General features: G+C 37.7%; 1 protein-coding gene across 4 annotated transcripts in view; it reads right to left on the reverse strand.

Annotated features, from left to right (window-relative positions):
* The window catches only part of ARHGAP42 (Rho GTPase activating protein 42), a 348,023-nt gene that overhangs the window by 140,191 nt on the left and 188,105 nt on the right, over positions 1-19,727 (reverse strand). For all 4 annotated transcript variants that reach the window (XM_003586932.6, XM_059875064.1, XM_059875065.1 and 1 more), the window contains one exon: positions 12,608-12,679. In XM_003586932.6, the coding sequence (XP_003586980.1) occupies positions 12,608-12,679 (72 nt within the window). The remainder of the gene's footprint in view (positions 1-12,607; positions 12,680-19,727) is intronic.

A 19,727-nucleotide genomic window follows, 5' to 3' on the forward strand; every position in this document is an offset into this window, starting at 1 on the left:
TTAGCTGCATGAAGGTAAGCATTATATTTTGTTTTTGAGTCCACAACACTGAACACCATGACTAGTTAGTATAAAGCAGATCAATACTGCAGTTGAATGGTTTTGTATCAAAAACTTAAGGCAAGATGACTGATGGCATGCTCATCAGATTTCTAATGACTCAGAGCTTGGAAAGGAGAATGAGGTAGTAGAGAACCTGTCAATATGTTAGATGATAAACTCTAGATGCCAAAAAACTCATGACTTTGGAATGAAGTAACTGAAACATAAGTTTCACAACCAAATCCCAAAAGTCTACCAGGCAAGCAGGTACTCAAAGCACTCTAGTTAATAGATGCTGAGATTTTATTTTGACTGGAAGAAACAATGTGGCACGAACAGTGAAAAGGTAAATAATTTTACTAGTCAATATTGATACTTTTTAAAATGAGGTACTCAGGGGCTTCATGTTCAGTTCCCACTGCTAATTTTTTTTTAACAAGAATGCTGAAAAAATGAAGCTGTTCATAGAAAACAAGAGTTGGTAAGTTAAACCAACATGGTATTAAAAAAAAAAAAAGAAGAAGAACCAAAACTTAACAGGGATGTTGAACAAATTCAGATGCTTCCTGGCAATTTTCACATTTGGTAGTCAGGAACTTTTTTTTTTTTTTTTCTTTTCCTGAACTAGACATGAAAATGTTCTGTATTTCCAATGTAACAAAAGGTTTTAACTGATTTTTTAGAGGAAGTAGCCTGTGATTCTTCATAATTTTTAAATCTGTATAAGTTTTCTAAATATTTAACACACTAATTCATAATCTTTGCTGTTGTCCAGTTGCTAAGTCATGTCCAACTCTTTTGTGACCCCACGAACTGTGGCCCATCAGGCTCCCCTGTCCATGGGATTACCTGGGCAAGAATACTGGAGTGGGTGGCCATTGCCTTCTCCAGGGGATCTTCCAGACCCAGGGATCAAACCTGTGTCTCCTGCATTGGTAGGCAGATTCTTTACCACTGAGCCACCAGGGAAGCCCTTCATAGTCTTAAGAAGGTTTCTAATTACTTCAATGTATATTATAAAGTTTTAATTCTAATTTGATACACATAAAATACAGGTGATGGCAACAGGAACAGACCAATAGAGAACCATTAAAATTGAAAAGCTGGCATAACTCATTTGTAAAACACTCAAAGAATACGTTATAATGTATAATGTGTAAAAATTAGTATTCTATGAAATGATTTAGAAAATCCTTCATCTTTCATTTTCTTTCTTAGTTTACCCTGGTAATAAACTCCGATATTTCTCTGTTATTTTTCCCAACAAACAAGCAACTATTACATTGTAAAGTAAAATACAGGATACCTTAGGTCACTGATGATAGTCATTTTATCAGAGACCCATAGTTAACAACAAATAGTGCTTACTAGACACTAACCTATTCCTAATGCTTGAAACAGACTTATGTTTGTAAATGCAACTGCTTCGAATTAAAAAATGTAAATATAATATAAAATGCTTCCAGTTTTACTGTCTTCTTCTTTGAGTTGTCCACAGAAGTAAGTATCAAGTTCCCTAAATATTTCACAATATTTCTAACCACTTAACTGTGGGAAAAAAAAAAAAAAAAGTAAATCTCAGATAGCTTTCCAAGCATCTCAAGGACCACAGGGAAGGCAGTGATCCTGAACAAACAAGGTAGAAGTAAAAATAGCAACATGCACAGTAACGCTCAGAACCAACACATGTATGCTGAAATGAATTCGAGGAATAAACTCATGTATGAAACTCTTCTGCAGCAGAGTAGCCAGTACAAAGGGTACAGGCAAGAATGCATCTAGAAATAAAAACACCAAGTCTCAGGACCACCTTGTTATCTGGAGAAGAAACAAAGTTGACTAGGGCAATTTGCTCTGTGGAGATGGAACTTTGGAACTACTCACAGATGCCCTATGTAGAAGCAAGAGACCAAGAAAATTTTCATTAGCGTTTCTCCCTCCATCAGGTTAACCCTAAGTAACTGGATTTGCTACGGAGATTTCATTATAAGGAAATAGGTTTGATTCTCACTGAAGAAGGCTGACCACTGAAGAATAAAAGAAATCTGAACTGTATAACAGATTTCACTCTCCAGATCTCTGGGTGCTGATTTTAACAATGATGCTCCTTAGCAAGGTTCCACTGTATTTTATCAGTTCTTATTTACATATGGTATTTGTGAACTGTGTGAAAATTTTTTAAATTTATATATTGACCTAAAAATTTAGCATAAGGATCTTTTGTAAAAATATATATCATGGGGAATCTTAAAATATTTTTTAAGTATCAGTCTTCAGGCATCAACATAAGAATAATTAGGCAGAAAAATAATGATAATCTCAACTACAATCTATTATCGTCAAATTATAAGAGCATACCTTCTTATCTGAGCAAACAGGAGCCACTTAATGAAGTTTACAATAATCTACATATGTATGTAAACACACAGAGACATTCAATACATAATGTTCCAGTGTGTGTGTGTGTGTGTGCTCAGTCGTGTCCAACTCTTTGTGACTCCATGGACTGCAGCCCACCAGGCTCCTCTGTCCAAGGAATTTTCCAGGTACGAATACTGGAGTGGGTTGCCATTTACTCCTCCAGGGGATCTTCCCAGCCCAAGGATCGAACCCAGGTCTCTTGCATCTCCTGCATTGGCAGACTCTACCTCTAGCGCCGCCTGGGAAGCCCCTAATATATAAAGATATAATATATATAAATTGACTTGTTCAGCAGAATGGTTTTTGGGTTACATTCCTACCCAGAATTCTAAGTCTATGTGAAGCTCAGCTTTCCCAATGACTGTCAGAGTCTGATATACACATAAAAACACGGCACATTTAGAATTTTCAAAGTACACAGAGACACTGAATGGTACCACCTGTACAGAAATGACTACTGATTCATTGTCTCCAAGGAAAGTGGTCTGATTTGTTTCTCTAGTGGTGGCAATGGGGTCAATTAGGGCTGATAGTAACCTCACAAAATGCTGTAAAGGATGGTGAAAACACAATAAATTATATATTAAAATAAAAAAAAAGGTTTACATTCCATGATGGAGGCAGGTTACTGAATCAGGTAATAGAAGCCCGGGATCTGAGTCCCAGGCAGAGCACAGTAACCTTGGGTTACTGGCAACAGCACTCGATCCTTCTGGGTCTCAGTCATCTGAACAATGGTGACAGTTCCGACTCTCTAAGACTGTTATCAGTGATAAGCAACAGTGCTCCAGAGATTGTACCGTGTTATTAATTACAAGTAATGTACATTAAAGAGCCTCTTGCTTGGTAGCCCCATGAATCACTCTATGTAAATATTTAGCAATGACCTTGCATTTGTCTCTGTCCATAAAACAAAGTAAGACAAATTAACCTACATGAACAGTATTTTTACTGCAATACTTTGATTAATGCCGACACAAAGTATTACTACTAATGATAAAATATGAACAATTAACATTGTACTATTTTTCTGAGGGTGAAACCAAAGTAATTATCCAAGTTCACATTTCCAATGTATTAAATGCCAGGTTTTGATCTCAAATTTGTATGATTCTACAGAACTGGCTGTTAAACAATTAAAAGATAGTAATCTTGCTCTCTAAACAAGCTAACCAGACAACGTTTCCTTTTACCAGTGTAGAGAAAAGGGATTTGTATTTCTTCAGCATCAAACATGTGGTGGTGCTACTGAAGTACTCTGCAGGCTTGATCTCATCTCCGGCTAAAATCTAATCTACGCCTTTCTAGTTATGTGACCTCTGCCCATCTGCTGAACCTTTCGGCATCTCATTCTCTTTATCTATCAATTTTAGCAGTTTTCTTATCTGTCGGTTGTGAGGCTTAAATGAGTCTCACCTGGTGGCTCAGCGGTAAACAATCTGCCAGCAATGCAGAAGACTGCCTATAATGCAGGAGACGTGGGTTTGATCCCTAGTTGGGGAAGACCCCCTAGAGAATGAAATGGCAATCCAGTCCAGTATTCTTGCCCAGAAAATGCCGTGGACAGAGAAGCCTGGCTGGCTACAGTCCATTGGGTCACAAGAGTGGGGCACAACTTAGCAGCTAAAGCACCAGCACTACCCCACCGCTACATGGAACATGCTTAGGGCAGTACTTGCTTAACTATTACAAAGAGTAATATTATTGTTTAAAAACATGACCAAATAACAAAATCAGTTATTCTGTCACTCTATATAACAGAATCTGATAGAAGGTACAGTAAAGGAAATTGCAAGTAATTTCAAATCAACTATCAAATGGTTTCTAGTTTGCCAAGAAACTCAGTCCCAATACAGTCATTGCCAGAGAATATCTGTCTAAGAGAGAGACTCAGCTCAGTGGCCAGAAGCAGACATGAAAATCCTGACCATTCCCTGAAGGACCTGTTCAAAACAGGAGCAAAGTAAGGTGATCTAAGTCCATTGGGCACAAGCTCAGTTGCTTCAGAAGTGTCTTGACTTTTTGTGACCCCATGGACTGCAGCACTCCAGGCTTCCCTGTCCTTCACCATCTCCTGGAGCTTGTTCAAACTCATGTCCATTGAGTCGGTGATGCCATGCAACCATTCATCTTCTGTCGTCCTCTTCTCCTCCTGCCTTCAATCTTTCCCAGCATCAGGGTCTTTTGTAATGAGTTGGCTTCTTGCATCAGGTGGCCAAAGTAGTGGAGCTTCAGTTTCAGCATCAGCCCTTCCAATGAATATTCAGGACTGATTTCCTTTAGGATTGACTGGTTTGATCTCCTTGCAATCCAAAGGACTCTCAAGTCTTCTCCAACACCACAGTTTAAAAGCATCAGTTCTTCAACATTCAGCCATCTTTATGGTCCAAGTCTCACATCTATACATGACTACAGGAAAAACCATAGATTTGACTAGATGCACCTATGTCGGAAAGTAATGTCTCTGCTTTTTAATATGCTGTCTAGGTTGGTCATAGCTTTTCTTCCAAGGAGTAAGCATCTTTTAATTTCATGGCTGCAGTCACCATCTGCAGTGATTTTGGAGACCAAGATAATCAGGTCTCTCAATATTTCCATTGTTTCCCCATCTATTTGCCATGAAGTGACACTACCAGATGCCATGATATTAGTTTTTGTAATGCAGAATGTTAAGCCAGCTTTTTCATTCTCCTCTTTCACTTTCATCAAGAGGCTCTTTAGTTCCTCTTCACCTTCTGCACCTCACCACTTTTAGGGTGGTGTCATCTGCATATGTGAGGTTATTTCTGTTTCTCCCAGAAATCTTGATTCCAGCTTGTGCTTCATTCAGCCTGGCATTTTGCATGATGTACTCTGCATGTAAGTTAAATAAGCAGGGTGACAATATACAGCCTTGACGTACTGCTTTCTCAATTTGGAACCATTCTGTTGCACCATGTCTGGTTCTACTGTTGCGTCTTGATCTGCCTATAGGTTTCTGAGGAGGCAGGTAAGGTGGTCTGGTATTCCCACGTCTTTAAGAATTTTCCATAGTTTGTTGTGATCCACACAGTCAAAGGCTTTAGTGTAGTCAATGAAGCAGATGTTCTTCTGGAATTCTCTTGGTTTTTTCTATGATCCAACAGATGTTGGCAAATTGATCTCTGGTTCCTCTGCCTTTTTCTAAATCCAGCTTGAACATCTGGAAGTTCTCGGTTCATGTACTGTTGAAGTCTAGCTTGGAAAATTTTGAGAATTACTTTGCTAACGTATGAGATGACTGCAATTTTGTGGTAGTTTGAACATTCTTTGGTTGAACATTCTTTCGCATTGCCTTTCTTTGCTATTTGATGCTTCTGAACTGTGGTGTTGGAGAAGACTCTTACGAGTTCCTTGGACTGTAAGGAGATCAAACCAGTCAATTCTAAAGGAAATTAGTCTGGCATATTCATTGGTAGGACTGATGCTGAAGCTGAAGCTCCACTACTTTGGCCACCTGATGCCAAGAACTGACTCCCTGGAAAAGACCCAGATGATGGGAAAGATTGAAGGCAGGAGGAGAAGGGGATGACAGAGGATGAGATGGTTGGATGGCATCACCGACTCAATGGACATGAGTTTGAGCAGGCTCTGGGAGTTGGTGATTGACAGGGAAGCCTGGTTTGCTGCAGTCCATGGCATTGCAAAGAGTCGGACATGACTGAGCAACTGAACTGAACTGAACTTCTTTGGGATTGGAATGAAAACCAACCTTTCCCAGTCCTGTGGCCACTGCTGAGGTTTCCAAATTTGCTGGCATATTGAGTGCAGCACTTTCACAGCATCATCTTTTAGGATTTGAAATAGCTCTGCTGGAATCTGATCACCTCCACTAGCTTTTGTTAGTAGTGATGCTTCCTAAGGCCCACTTGACTTCACATTCCAGGATGTCTGGCTCTAGGTCAGTGATCACACCGTCATGATTATCTGGGTCATGAAGATCTTTTTTATATAGTTCTTCTGTGTATTCTTGCCACCTCTTCTTAATATCTTCTGCTTTTGTTAGGTCCATACCATTTCTGTGCTTTATCAAGCCCATCTTTGCATGAAATGTTTCCTTTGTATCTCTAATTTTCTTGAAGAGATCTCTAGTCTTTCCCATTCTATTGCTTTCCTGTATTTCTTTGCACTGATCACTGAGACGGGTTTTCTTTACCTCTCCTTGCTCTTCTTTGGAACTTTGCATTCAGATGGGTATATCTTTCCTTTTCTCCTTTGCCTTTTGCTTCTCTTCTTTTCTCAGCTATTTGTAAGCTATTTGTAACCAAAATAATCCCACGGATCACAACGTTGTCTAACTCAATGGAACTATGAGCCACTGTGCAAGGCCATCCAAGATGGACGGGTCATGTTGGAGAGTTCTGACAAAACATGTTCCACTGGAGAAGGGAATGGCAAACCATTTCAGGATTCTTGCCTTGAGGCCTTGAGAACCTCATAAAGAAGAGGCGTTGGAAATATTAAGAAGCCACGTGGGAAGTCGATTTAATTCCATAGTCTGATCCTATAAACAACTTCCTTTTGTTTTTTAATTAATCTTTATTGGAGCACAGTTGGTTTACAATGTTGTGTTAGTTTCTGTTGTATAGCAAAGTGAATCAGTATATATCCATTCTTTTTAAGCTTGCTTTTCCCACACAGGTCATTACAGAGTACTGAATAGAGTTTCCTATGCTATACAGTAGGGTCTTATTAGTTACCTGTTCTATGTATGCACTGTGCTTAATCGCATAGTCATGTCGGACTCTTTGAGACCCCAATGGACTACAGCCCACTAGGCTCCTCTGTCCATGGGGATTCTCCAGGCAAGAATACTGGAGTGGGTCATCATGCCCTCCTCCAGGGGATCTTCCCAACCCAGGGACTGAACCCAGGTCTCCCGTGTTACAAGCGGATTCTTTACCATCTGCACCCCCAGAGAAGTAGCGTGTATGTGTCAGTCCCAATCTCCCGATCCCCCACTGCCCCTCTGGCTTTCCCCTTTGGTAACCGTAAGTTCGTCACCTAGCTGAGTTACTCATCTAATTTAAAGTTTGGCTTCATAATGAGAACGATCCAAAAGATAATTCCGTGGAAGTCCAGTGCCCCCTGCAGTAGGAGAGTAGAGTCATAACCACTGGACCACTAGGGGATTCGCTTTTGGATTGTTCTTAACATGAGTTCAAGTACTTGGTATGCTTTAAATTAGATGCATAACTCAGCTTAGTGACAAATTCTTTTAAATTTGAAAGCATTTGTAATTCTTCTAGATTCCCTAAACCACTTGCATATTTGAGACAACAAATTAGGAGGCAATCAGTTTCCACATGAAGGAAATATTAAGGTTGTATAGTAATTAATTGTGACAGTTATCCACAGATATATTTTAGGCACCATATGCTAAAATTATTAACATGCCTTGTCATGTAATTAACAATGTTCAGAGGCAGAACCAATTCTTCTATGGACAAAACAAAGGGACAAGAATTATCCAATTCTACTAGTTTTCACTATGAAATTAATGTAAAGAAAATCAAGTTCTATTTTTACATTACTAACATTATATCATTTATTTTTGTTTTAAAACCATGGAAGAATGTTCACATGATTTCCAGTAAAGTCTAAGTGAAAATGAAAACCAGTTTTAAAAACATTTCCCATAAAATGAAAATGTACCTTTTAACTTTAACGGGTAGTATTCCTCATGTCTCTTTTATCTAAAAAAACCAGCCCAAGTTAACTGCCTACTGTATGCTGGGGAATTTTTAAATCAAGGGAGATACATTAGTTAGGCTTGCTTCAAAGTGGTCATCTTTGGGCTTATTTGCAACATTTTTATCATTAAAATGTTTCACATTGAAACATTTATTTGCTAATGGTAGAGAAAAAAACAAAATTCACAAAAGAGTATTCTAAAGAGCAGCACGGAGGAATCAAAAGATCGATGGTCCGAGGGACTGAGCTCTGGTCCTTACTCTGCCCCCGACTACCTGCTCAGTCTGTTAATATGTGGAAAAATGAGCCAGACAGAGATTTCTCCCTACATGTGTCTTTGATTAAGAACTCAGGTATGAAGTTCTACCAATATTTTGGAGTCAGTTTGTGCAGGAACATGTGTGCAGATGTGACTTACAATTCATTCTCTCCGGGGGCAAGGAGAACACTTCCAATGCAATGAAATATATTCGTCAGTGTATACAAAAAATGTGAAAAAAAGTTATCATGTGCTACAATAATGCTACCCTAGGTACATTCATATCATGGGAATTCTAGCTAGATTAATCATTCTGAATACCTACTCTCCACTCATTTCTAGAATTTAAATCAGCAGTGTATCAGGAGGCAAATTAAAGAAACCCAACATTTACTTCTATACTCGGACGTGTGTAGTAAATAGGTGAGCCCTGCAATACAATTCCATTCTGTGTACACCCTCAGAATAAGAACCTCTAAAATAAATACACACTTGGCAAGTGTTTATGGATAATTCTTCTAATCTTTAGCTGTTCACAGGCAGGACCCATCTCCCCTGTCCTTCAATTCAACAATCTCATCATTAATCTTTTCAAATGTCTCTCACAGATGCGGTGGTTTGTTTTGTTTTGCTTTATTTTTCTCAACAACTCTAAGTCACTCAGGGCCTCACTTTCCACAGCAAAGGATCAGGTGTCTCAAAGCTCCATAAAAACACACTTCACACAGGGAATGTCTGTGGTCCATGGATTCTGTCCATTTCATCTAAACAGGACCATCTGCCCGTGAGGAAGGGCCAGCTGGACGCAGCATTTTCCACCAGCACCAACTGCACATGTCCTGCTGTAAGGGCCCTCTCCTCTAGCTCCCTCACAGGCCTGAGCTCACTTGTGCAAAACCTCCACTGTCAAGACTGTGAAAAGCAGCTGAGTATCATTTGTAGAATTAACTTTATTTACCAAGTAAAAAGATAACTAAGTACAACAGGAAGTAAAGCGATAGAAAGAAATCGCCATCTTCAAGATTTTTATTCCTACCAAGATGCTTCTGCAATACCAGAAAAAAAAGATAATGACCTAAACAAATATTGCAGAAAACAATTCCTGCTTTCTATTCACTTTACTATACAAGGATTACTTAGAAGCCGAGAAACAATATAGTACTAAGAGCTATCAGGCAAATAAAATACACAAAATCAATACCACCAGGAGGCCCATTACAATCGCATTTTTGCTCAAGATGTCATCTGGATTTGATCATAAGTTTAACTTCCCAATGTGTAGGCAAGATTGTAGAATGTTGTTGTGTGCTCCCAGCTGATCTGTTCAGCAACTGAGATACTTAAAAAACAAAATAAAATGAGTGTATTCGCTCATGCTACTACCCCTGTAGCAAACATAAACAAATAAGAATTTATACAAATGTGAAATTTACTATTTTATATGGTCTCCAAACTTGGAATATTCTGTGCCAGAAAAAGAATTCTTCACAAAGCTTTTTAATATTATAAAAACATCACTGATGAAATGAAAGTGAAGTCACTCAGTCATGTCTGACTCTTTGCGACCCCATGGACTGTAGCCCATCAGGCTCCTCAGTCCATGGGATTTTCCAGGCAAGAATATTGGAGTGGGTTGCCACTGCCTTCTCCAGGGGATCTCCCTCCCCCAGGGATTGAACCCGGGTCTCCCGCATTGCAGGCAGACGCTTTACTGTCTGAGCCACCAGGGAAGCCCACTGATGAAATGAAACATTGTAAACCAAGACCTTGAAGGAAAATGGCTTGATTTCATACCCAGGGTCTGACTTTCCAGCTCGGGGATCTGGTGCATGCAGGTGACCTCACCATTTTCCTCACTGTAAAGCAGATGTAACTAACACCTGCACTCACCTCCCAGGTTGCTTGTGAGGATTTAATCAGGTCACAGATTTAATAACTCAGTGAAAGCCCCTGCAGTCTGGATCTCAAGGAAGATCAGCTATTTCACGCTTGAAAAGACTCTTGCTTGCTCTAAGCCACCACATTCTTGTATTTTCTTCCTTCTTCTGCTTCTTCCTTCTTCTTCCTCCTGTCTTCTTCCTTCTCAGCCTCCTTCTCTGTCTTTGTTTCTTTCCAGACATCAAATGTTGAGAGTTCTCAGATCATCAAGAATTTAGGTCCTCTTCTTCCTCTCTTCTTTCCCTAAGGGCTCTAACCTACTCCCATGATTTTAATTACCATCTGGAGAATGATCCCAAACACATTTCCGATTCAGATCTGAACGCATACCTGCCAACTCACTGTCTCCACCTGGATGGTGTGCTGAGACCCTGGGTTCAGTCATCCTACCTCAAGGCCAAACTCCACATTTCTGCCATTCAAATGTAAACGCTGCCTACCTCAGTAAGCTGCTGGAAAAAAAAGCCCAGTTTTACAACACAGAATCCTGGGAGTGATCTGTGAAATGTCCTGTTGCTCACTTTTCAGTCTGTAACCCATTTCCTACTCTTTCCATTTTATGTCTGATATACTCTGCTGTCTCCACAGCTCCGTCCCCTTCTGAACCCACAGCCACTAGCGACTAACTCCCAAACTGGCTTCGCTCAAACAGTCCCCTCTCCTCCAGTCCAACTAGAGGGATGTTTTAAAGCGCAAGTACAATCACTCCTCTACCTACATTTCTTTACATGATCAGAGCATAAGAGTAAAACAGAATAAGGAGTAAACAATGAACCACTAATAAAGGTGTGCACATGTCCTCCATCCCCATGGTCCTCTATGTTCCAAACACATTAAAACATTTTACTCTAAAATGCCAGGCTCTCTCTTTCTTCAAGGCCTTCATTCATATCCACCCTGTTCCCTCTTCCCCTCCCTGTATCTCCATTCCCAGCTGTTTCTTTCCTATCATTCAGCTCTCAGTTTAACCAATACTTCCTCCAGAAGGCATTGCTTGGTTCTCTGGACAAGGTCAGTTCCATTAATTATATTCTCACAAGGCACCGTGCACTTCTGTTCCACAATCCTTAGTGCATTTGTAAACACACAAAAGATAATAAATGACACAAGTGCAGGGAGCTTGTCTGTCCTGTTTACAGTTGTATCCCTTAATCTTATCAAACACCATAAGTGGGCCAACAGAGATAGTGATAGATGTTTGCTGAATTAATTAACACAGAATGGTTCTGGTTTCGTTCTTGACTTGATAATGGCTCATAATTGGTGGGTAAGTGCACATAAAACTCTAATTCAAGGCAGACTGTGATAGCTTTTCACAGGAAATAAACATACAGATTACTTGATCCTCTAAGAAAAAAAATCAATTCTAGAAAGGAACAGACGTATAAGGAAAGACCCATATAAAGGAAGGCTTTTTTCTGGTGCAGAGATATGAAATAAGCCATGGAGAGCTAGCAAGACGTCAACAAGTTAAGGCTAGGAAATATTCCAGGGAGGGGAAAAATTTCAGACAGAGGGAGAAGGATAGAAGGAGAAATATTTCTGCAGGAGAATGAAAACACTGCTCAAAGGAGAAAAGGGTTTGTCATTGATTGAATGGAAAACCAAAACAGAGAAAGGATGGGGGAATTATGACAGATGATGAATTCTGTTTTAGAAACTCAAATTTTAAGTCCTTACATGATGTTGAGAATGTAGATAAACATGGAACTAGGAAAGAAGTTGCAAGTCAATTTCAGAAATTATTAGGCTCAGAAATTTTAATTGATCCATAAGGAATTAACCATTAATGCAGAGGCATGACAAAGATGTCTAAAGTTATCCACAAACACATATTTTGATTAAGAATAAAAAATAGAAAAAATAAAAGCAATTTTATAATTACTGCCTCAATTTTCAACATACATACCTAATTTTTATTTTATATAGGTGTTAGTAATACTTACCATATTTTTACAATGATTTTACCCTCTTTAAAACTGCTAATGTCCTACCACTGTTGGGATGGGAGAAACTCACTTATGCTGACTTTTTCTCTATTCAGTAGGAGAATAATATCTTTCTTCTGTTTAAAAGAATTCCAGTCTTTGTAATAGGCTCTGTGCAAAAATTTTAAATGACGTACAGAATTTTTAAAAGGTCATTCTAATTTCAAAAATGTTAACATCTGAAATTACATCTATTATCTTTAATTATCAAGAGAATATATGAAGAATAATAAAATGTAACACTTACTTTTGCTGCACCTATTTGTTCTTTGCGAAATTTCTCAAGTGGTGCAATTAATACATCATTAGCATTTTGAATCTGAAATTAAACATACAAATTACATTAAATTCTGTATAATTCATGCAAGCAATATTGAAAAAAAAGATACCTCCCTTATTCCACTTACTTAAATAAACAGTTTTTGTTCCCTTTTGCTTCTATAAATGAAATAAAAAATACCTCACACATGTCATATAGTCATTTTCTACTTTATAATTAAATTTTCACAAATTATTTCACTTGATCCTAGCAATAATGTGACTAATGTGAAAACAAGTATACATAGTGAGATCTTAAATATTTAAACTTCATATTCTAAAATTTAACTACACATCAGACATTAAATTTTAAGATACCTTTAATTATACTGGTTTAATGTAGTCAGTTCAAGCATCATTTGAAAATTGAGCCATATAAAAGCTTTCCATCTTGCCGCTAGAATATTATAATTGTACAGCTGCAAAATAAAATCAGGCTTATTTTTTCCCTATTTTATTAGATTCCTTACACTTGGGCTTTGCCTGCATATTCTCATAATATTTCCAACCACACTAAAACAGTAACTGATTTTATTTCAATCAATGGCGTTTTAGTCCAGGACTCCAAATTGGGTTTCACTTAAACTTTCAAACAGATAAATCTTTAAATCAATCTGTACGAATACTGTGAGGGGGTTCAAGCTGGGTCAGGGGCAGTGACTGGCTACAGAAGACATATGTCTAAGGAAAGCAACATGCTGGAAGGAAATCTTGATTTTTTAAAAAATCACTTTAAAAAGCATTAACATTAAACATAGGATCTTAAATGTTTTCACAACCAAAGGAAATAATAATGTTGCAAGATGGAGGTATTAGCTAATGTCATGGTATTAATCATTTTGCAATACATAAATGCATCAAACCAACATATTATACAATTTAAACTTATATAATGTCAATTATATACCAATAAAGTTGAGGGGGGGGGAGGCAGCCCCAGTTAACAAAATTACCATTCATTCTACTGCTGTGATAATACTATGACCTATTACATAGTTAGAAAATGCTAAGATGAAGAGAAAAATCTATTTTTCTCATAAGTCACTATTTTAAAATAGGTTAAAGCATATACAGGAGCTCCTTATATTATTCTTATAATTTCAAATAAGTTTGACATTATATCACAATTTTAAAATTTCAATAAATGGGTTTTACTTTCAATTATTTTCACTAAACTGGTTATTCTCTAGTCAAGCTTTATTTCTTAAATTCCATAATCTAACACACAAAGACAGTATTCACAAAAATAAAAACTAAATAATGCTTTCCATGATTCTGTCATTTTCCAATTTGTAGGAAAATCACATGACCTCTTGAAAAAAGTACCTAAAATCCTCCGTTGTGAAAACATATAAAGTAGATCAATACTCAAAATCCTTCCCAAGACGTTGACAGCCAGCACAGATACCTCTGCCATCCATCACCTACCTTCCCTTTTTGTGAGCTCGGACAGGGCTTCATCAAGATACACTGGGCAGGCATTTTACTACAGAGAGATGACTGGGAACAGTAGCAAAGTAGCTCACTTTTAATTCTCACTCTCTAAATCCTCTTTGCCCTAGTGAAACTCCAAATACATTGAAACACACACATATATATTTCTCCAGATGTTACAGAGGTAATAAATAATGGATTCTGCCTTTAAAGTTCACATAAGGAAAGACAGTGTCATGGACACTTTAGTGTAACTTGGAAAAATAGCAACAATAAAGGCCAACAGTTACGAATGTTTGCTTTATGCTAGAAACCAGCATGACCTAATGTATTTAAAGTTAATGATCTTAAACAAAGAGATATTTCTCAAGTGGTGAAAACTCAAACAATGAGTCTGAATAACAAGATATGCAGCACAACTCTTAAGTACATGTATTTAAAATCAAGAATGGCTGACTTCAACACAGTTCCATAGCTTATGAACTGCTATTTAAACATTCTGATCTCCAGCTGTATCACCTAACAACTTGATTTTAAGGATGAAGATAATGAATGTAAAACACTTAGTTCAGTGCCTTACGTCCAGAAAGTACTCAAAATTTATAGTTTTTAATATCTCCAAATAAACATATATAACATATATCCGTCTGTAATGATATACCTGATACACTTCTATATCCGAATCTTCTACACTACCCTACTGGTTGAAGTATATCTATGTGCACATTATGAGAAGGTATTTTCTATGAACGTCACAAAAGACAGATGGCCTAGACATTCCCACATTCAATCACTAGGTGCTTACATATGTGCTAAGCACACTACTGAGCTATGTGGGGAAGAGAAAAAAACCAAGGCATGGGCTATACCTTCTAGAAAGTTGATGCCTACTTGTGAAAAGGGGAAAAAAAAATATTCACTCAACAAGTATTTAATGTCATAAAGTTCTGCCAAAATTTTCGGAAAATTTTAGACACAACTGATCACAGTACATTGAGAATAGTTACATGATTAACTATGCAGAATCCATCACAAACACATCAGAATTTTGACAACAGAAAAGATCCATGCGAACTAAATAAGTCAAGGTAGTATTTGGATAGTGAACAGGAAGTATTGGATAGAGGTGAACAGGAAGTGGATATGAACTGGATACACCAAAGAGAAAAAATATCCTAGGAACAGGCATGACCATAAAAAAGGCAAGAGACAGAATTATGCAAATATGAGGTGGGGTGGGGGAGTAGGGGAGTGCAGCATAGGGAAAAATGAAGCATTTACTACCCGTTCCTTAACAGTCCATCCTGACTGTGAGTGCACCAACCAAGTTACAGGCCTTCAGTTACCTTTTTAAAAATGGAAATGGCACAGTGAATATAAACTATGTTGAAAACTTTTGGCACACAGCAGGTTCCATGTGTTATTAGCTATTAACATTATCTAACTGGAGAAAAGTGTGTAATTACTATAAGGAAATTTAACTGCAATAAGGAAAGAATACCCATAATCTAAGCAAAGTAACCTGAATATGGAATCACTGCTGGTTTCTAAAAAGAGGATTAATGTAAAAACTTGTTCTAGGAAGTAATATGCAGGATACTTTGAGAATGAAGAGATTAAGGACAAGATATGCCAGGTAAATGGCTGGGAGAAGAACACAAGTTTGAAGAGACAACTAGGTCAGAGGCCTGTGGTGTTGACAGATGGGTAGCAGGGAACTGCAGAGGCAGAGGAATCAAAGGTGACATTAAGTTTTCAGCCTCAGGCACTGGAACTCCAGCAGAACTTTAAGAACTAGGGTAAATGAGGCAGGGAGTATGTCTGGTAGAGAAAGAATAATGACAATGAATTTCACTTTGGACCTATTACTTTGGATTCCATGAAAGATTCACGGAAATATCAGAGTATCCCACTTCAAAACATGGAACTAGTCAATACGAATGAAATGTTTGTAAATTGGGAAAGACCAGACAAAAGAGTGGATGGCGGATCCATGTGCTAAGACGCTAGCACTCACACTCATACTCAATAGTTCAAATCTCTGCCACAACTATTCTCTGGCTGTTACGTAAATATGGCCTGGGAATAAAACAAAATGTGAGAATATAAACTTGAGCCAAATGTGATAATTAACAATCACCCAGTGGGCAAGTATTACTTCCTATCTCTAGTTCGTCTATATTTCTTCATCTCTTTCTTTTGTTTTGGATTTGCTCAATTTTTTTCTTTCTTCCCCCTGCTCTCATTCTATTAATGTGAAACTTAGAGAATAAAAATATAAGTTCCAGAGGTACTAAACAGAAAAAAAAAAAAAAAAAGAAGAAGGGGAAGAAAAACATCCAAAGGAGTGATAGAGATAACAAGAGATATGATTTGTTGAGTGTTTAATGTGTGCCAAGTACTATGCTAAGCCCTTCACAATATCTAGATTAAAGTTGATTTCATATGAATAATGAAGTTCAAAACCTAACAATCATCTGGAATATATTAAGAATGTGAATGCTGAAGTTAGACCCTGTTCCATTTTGAATCTCAGCACCTAACCTGCTAAGACTCAATGCCTTCATCTCTGTATCTCTTAAGAATTTCATAAAAATCAAAGGAAAAATACACATATTCAAAAAATTGCAAGCATAGATTCGGCATATGGCAGGCTTTCAATAAATGTTTGTTTCATCACAGAATTCACAATGTCAACTATTGAGTTCAGAGCCATCCTCAGCAGTCTGAGAATTTCCAAGATGATTTAAAAGGTAGTTATTCAAAAGGGAGAAATTGAAATCCAAATAAATTTAACAGAAACTTTTTCAGAGTACCCATCTGCAGTGGTAGATAATAGGAACCTACATTTTTCCATAAACCATAATAACATATGTGTGGCTTTACATCTGACATATGATGCTTCTCTTGTATGCAGTCAATGGGCTGCTGTTCACAATATGTGAATCTAAATTCAAGAGATCAAAATGGGAACGCCAGCACTCAAAGGGCGCAAAGTGGATTTACAACCCAACTGTCTGCTTCTGACTCTCGGCTTTGCACACCCCCCACGGGACGAATGCCTTTTATCCCAACACACTGGTCGATCACATGGATGAAATTCTCCAATTCTGATGTAATCCAAGTGTGAAGTAAAGAAGGTATTTAAAATTTAGGTAGGTTTAAAAGGGTTACTGTTACAACTGAATAATAATGGAAAATAACATACAAAATGCTAAGAAACCATAATTAAAAATCTGAATCTGGCGTACAACACTGGTGACTTTCTCAAGATTTAAAAAGCAATCTAGAGAAATGAAATTCTGGCTCACATGGAACTCTTTCTCCTCAAATTTACGCAGAGGGCTTGATAAAACTCCTTCCAAAAGGTAATACTAGAGGATGGGGCGGGGGGTAGGGCATGGAACCAAGTCACAGAGTTCAGGAGATAAACTTCCATAATATTTCTGGAATGTGTTACTTTGTATGACCTCATTAAGAGGCATTAGGAAAAATACAAATGCAATTTTAATGCTCTCTCTAGATATTGATAAGATAAATTTTTAAAAAGTTCGTATTTCAGTAATTAAGGGTTAACTATTTTATAATTTTTAACCATTATCTAAACCTTGGTTTTAAAAAACTTATTTTTGTAAGTACTGGTCCATTTTTAAATTCAAAAATAATCACAGCTATTTCACTTATTTTCTGCATCAGAGCAGCAAAGCTAATATTGGGTAATAAGACATTACAATACTACATTTACTGGGTAGACACACTTTGACTGTGGGTGTATTACATTAAACCAGACAATTCAGCTTCCTGTTGCTTTTCTTTTGCTATTTCAAGTGATTCTAATAAACAGCCACAAGGGAGTGCTCATAAATCACTCAAAAGTAATGACTAGAAAATGTTTTTATGTGGTTAGAAGAAGCATTATCCAAACATGTTTGGGTTTTTTTCTCTCCAAGTACACGTGAATTATAATTTTCTACAGACCATGAATTTTCAAGAGCTATCCTAGAGGAATGTTCAATGCTTGTTTTCCACTGCAGAGACCCTTACCATAACTTGTCTGTCCAAGGAAGTGAGTAGTGATGGAATAAAACAAATCTGAAAAGTAATTCTTCTTACACTTTTACTTTCTCTTCCCCTTTGAGGTCTTGGTTAAACTTGACTGTTGTTGGTACCAGTCACAGCTCATCACAAATCAATTGTTACAGTATCCCACCAGGATGTAAGATAATTCTCTATCTCTAAAAGCTCTAAAAGACTCCAGGTTTTAAAGAGATTGGGGCTTCCCTGGTGGCTCAGATGGTAAACAATCAGCCTGCCATGCAGAAGACCTGGGTTCAGTCCCTGGGTTGGGAAGATCCCTTAGAGAAGGAAATGGCAATCCACTCCAGTATTCTTACCTAGAGAATTCCATGGACAGAGGAGCATGGCAGGCTATGGTCCATGGCGTCGCAAAGAGTGGGACGTGACTGAACGACTAATACTTTTGAAGAGATTTAATGATTTTCTGCTATCAAAGCAACTGTTTGAGAAGGCTACAAAGAACAAGCTATTTATAGAAATAAAGCATGGATGATGTAGCTCACTACAAAAACAATTTCCTGTTGAGATGGCTATTATAATCAATCCACACAAAGTGAAAATATCACAAAGGTATGTATATTGAGTAGACTGAAAACGATCAATGTGGAAGACACCTATAAACAGGCTGAGGTAAGACTGGCTCATTGTCTCACTGGTATTTATAACTGGGGAAGTCAGATCAGAGTCCTTGGGATTACAAGCAAGTATCTCTTCGCTGCCTGTCCCAACCCCTTATCCTATTCCCACCCGCCCTTTTGGATAAAGCTATGGCAGGTGGTCTTGGGATAGCCTGAGTTTCACTCCTAGATACTAGTAAAGTTAGCTCTCCACAACCTCACAAGAGGCATTCCTCTAAGTCAGTAAACCCACAGTTTTTCTAATTGTCATGTGCATGCATGCTCAGACAAGCTATGTGACCCCACGGATTGTAGCCCACCAGGCTCCTCTGTCCATGGGATTTTTCTGAGCAAGCATACTGGAGCGGGTTGCCATTTCCTTCTCCAGGGGATCTTCCAGACCCAGGGATCGAACCCACATCTCCTGTGTCTCCTGCATTGGCAGGCAGGTTCTTTACCAAGTAAATTAGAACTCAAAACCCAAATCTCACAGAAAGAGCAGAGGACACACATATGAACAAGACCTTCATATAATAAGTAATATGAAGTAAAAACTAAATGCATTTTACTTTCTATCCTTTAATGTGAATAGCAACGTACTCTGAAAAATCATGCCTTTATCTTTTAAAAACATGTAAGGTTATCTGGCCACCACAATAATCCATTACATTTTTACTTGAATGTCACTTATTACTTCAATATTGGATGTTTTGATTCTACTTATTAAGTCAGTGTTCTATGATGAATCCTATTTCATTGGACTTCATCTATTTAGATCCAACTCACTTATATTTAATATTAGTTTCACCTTTACTTCTACCAGTAATAATACTTATAGGAATATATTTAGAAAAAGAAATTTAAGTTTTTGGAGAATGATGCTATAGGAATCTCATTTTTTACTTCAGAAGATAAGTAGAC

The sequence above is a fragment of the Bos taurus genome, chromosome 15, assembly GCF_002263795.3.
Source record: "Bos taurus isolate L1 Dominette 01449 registration number 42190680 breed Hereford chromosome 15, ARS-UCD2.0, whole genome shotgun sequence".
Classification (NCBI taxonomy): Eukaryota; Metazoa; Chordata; class Mammalia; order Artiodactyla; family Bovidae; genus Bos; species Bos taurus.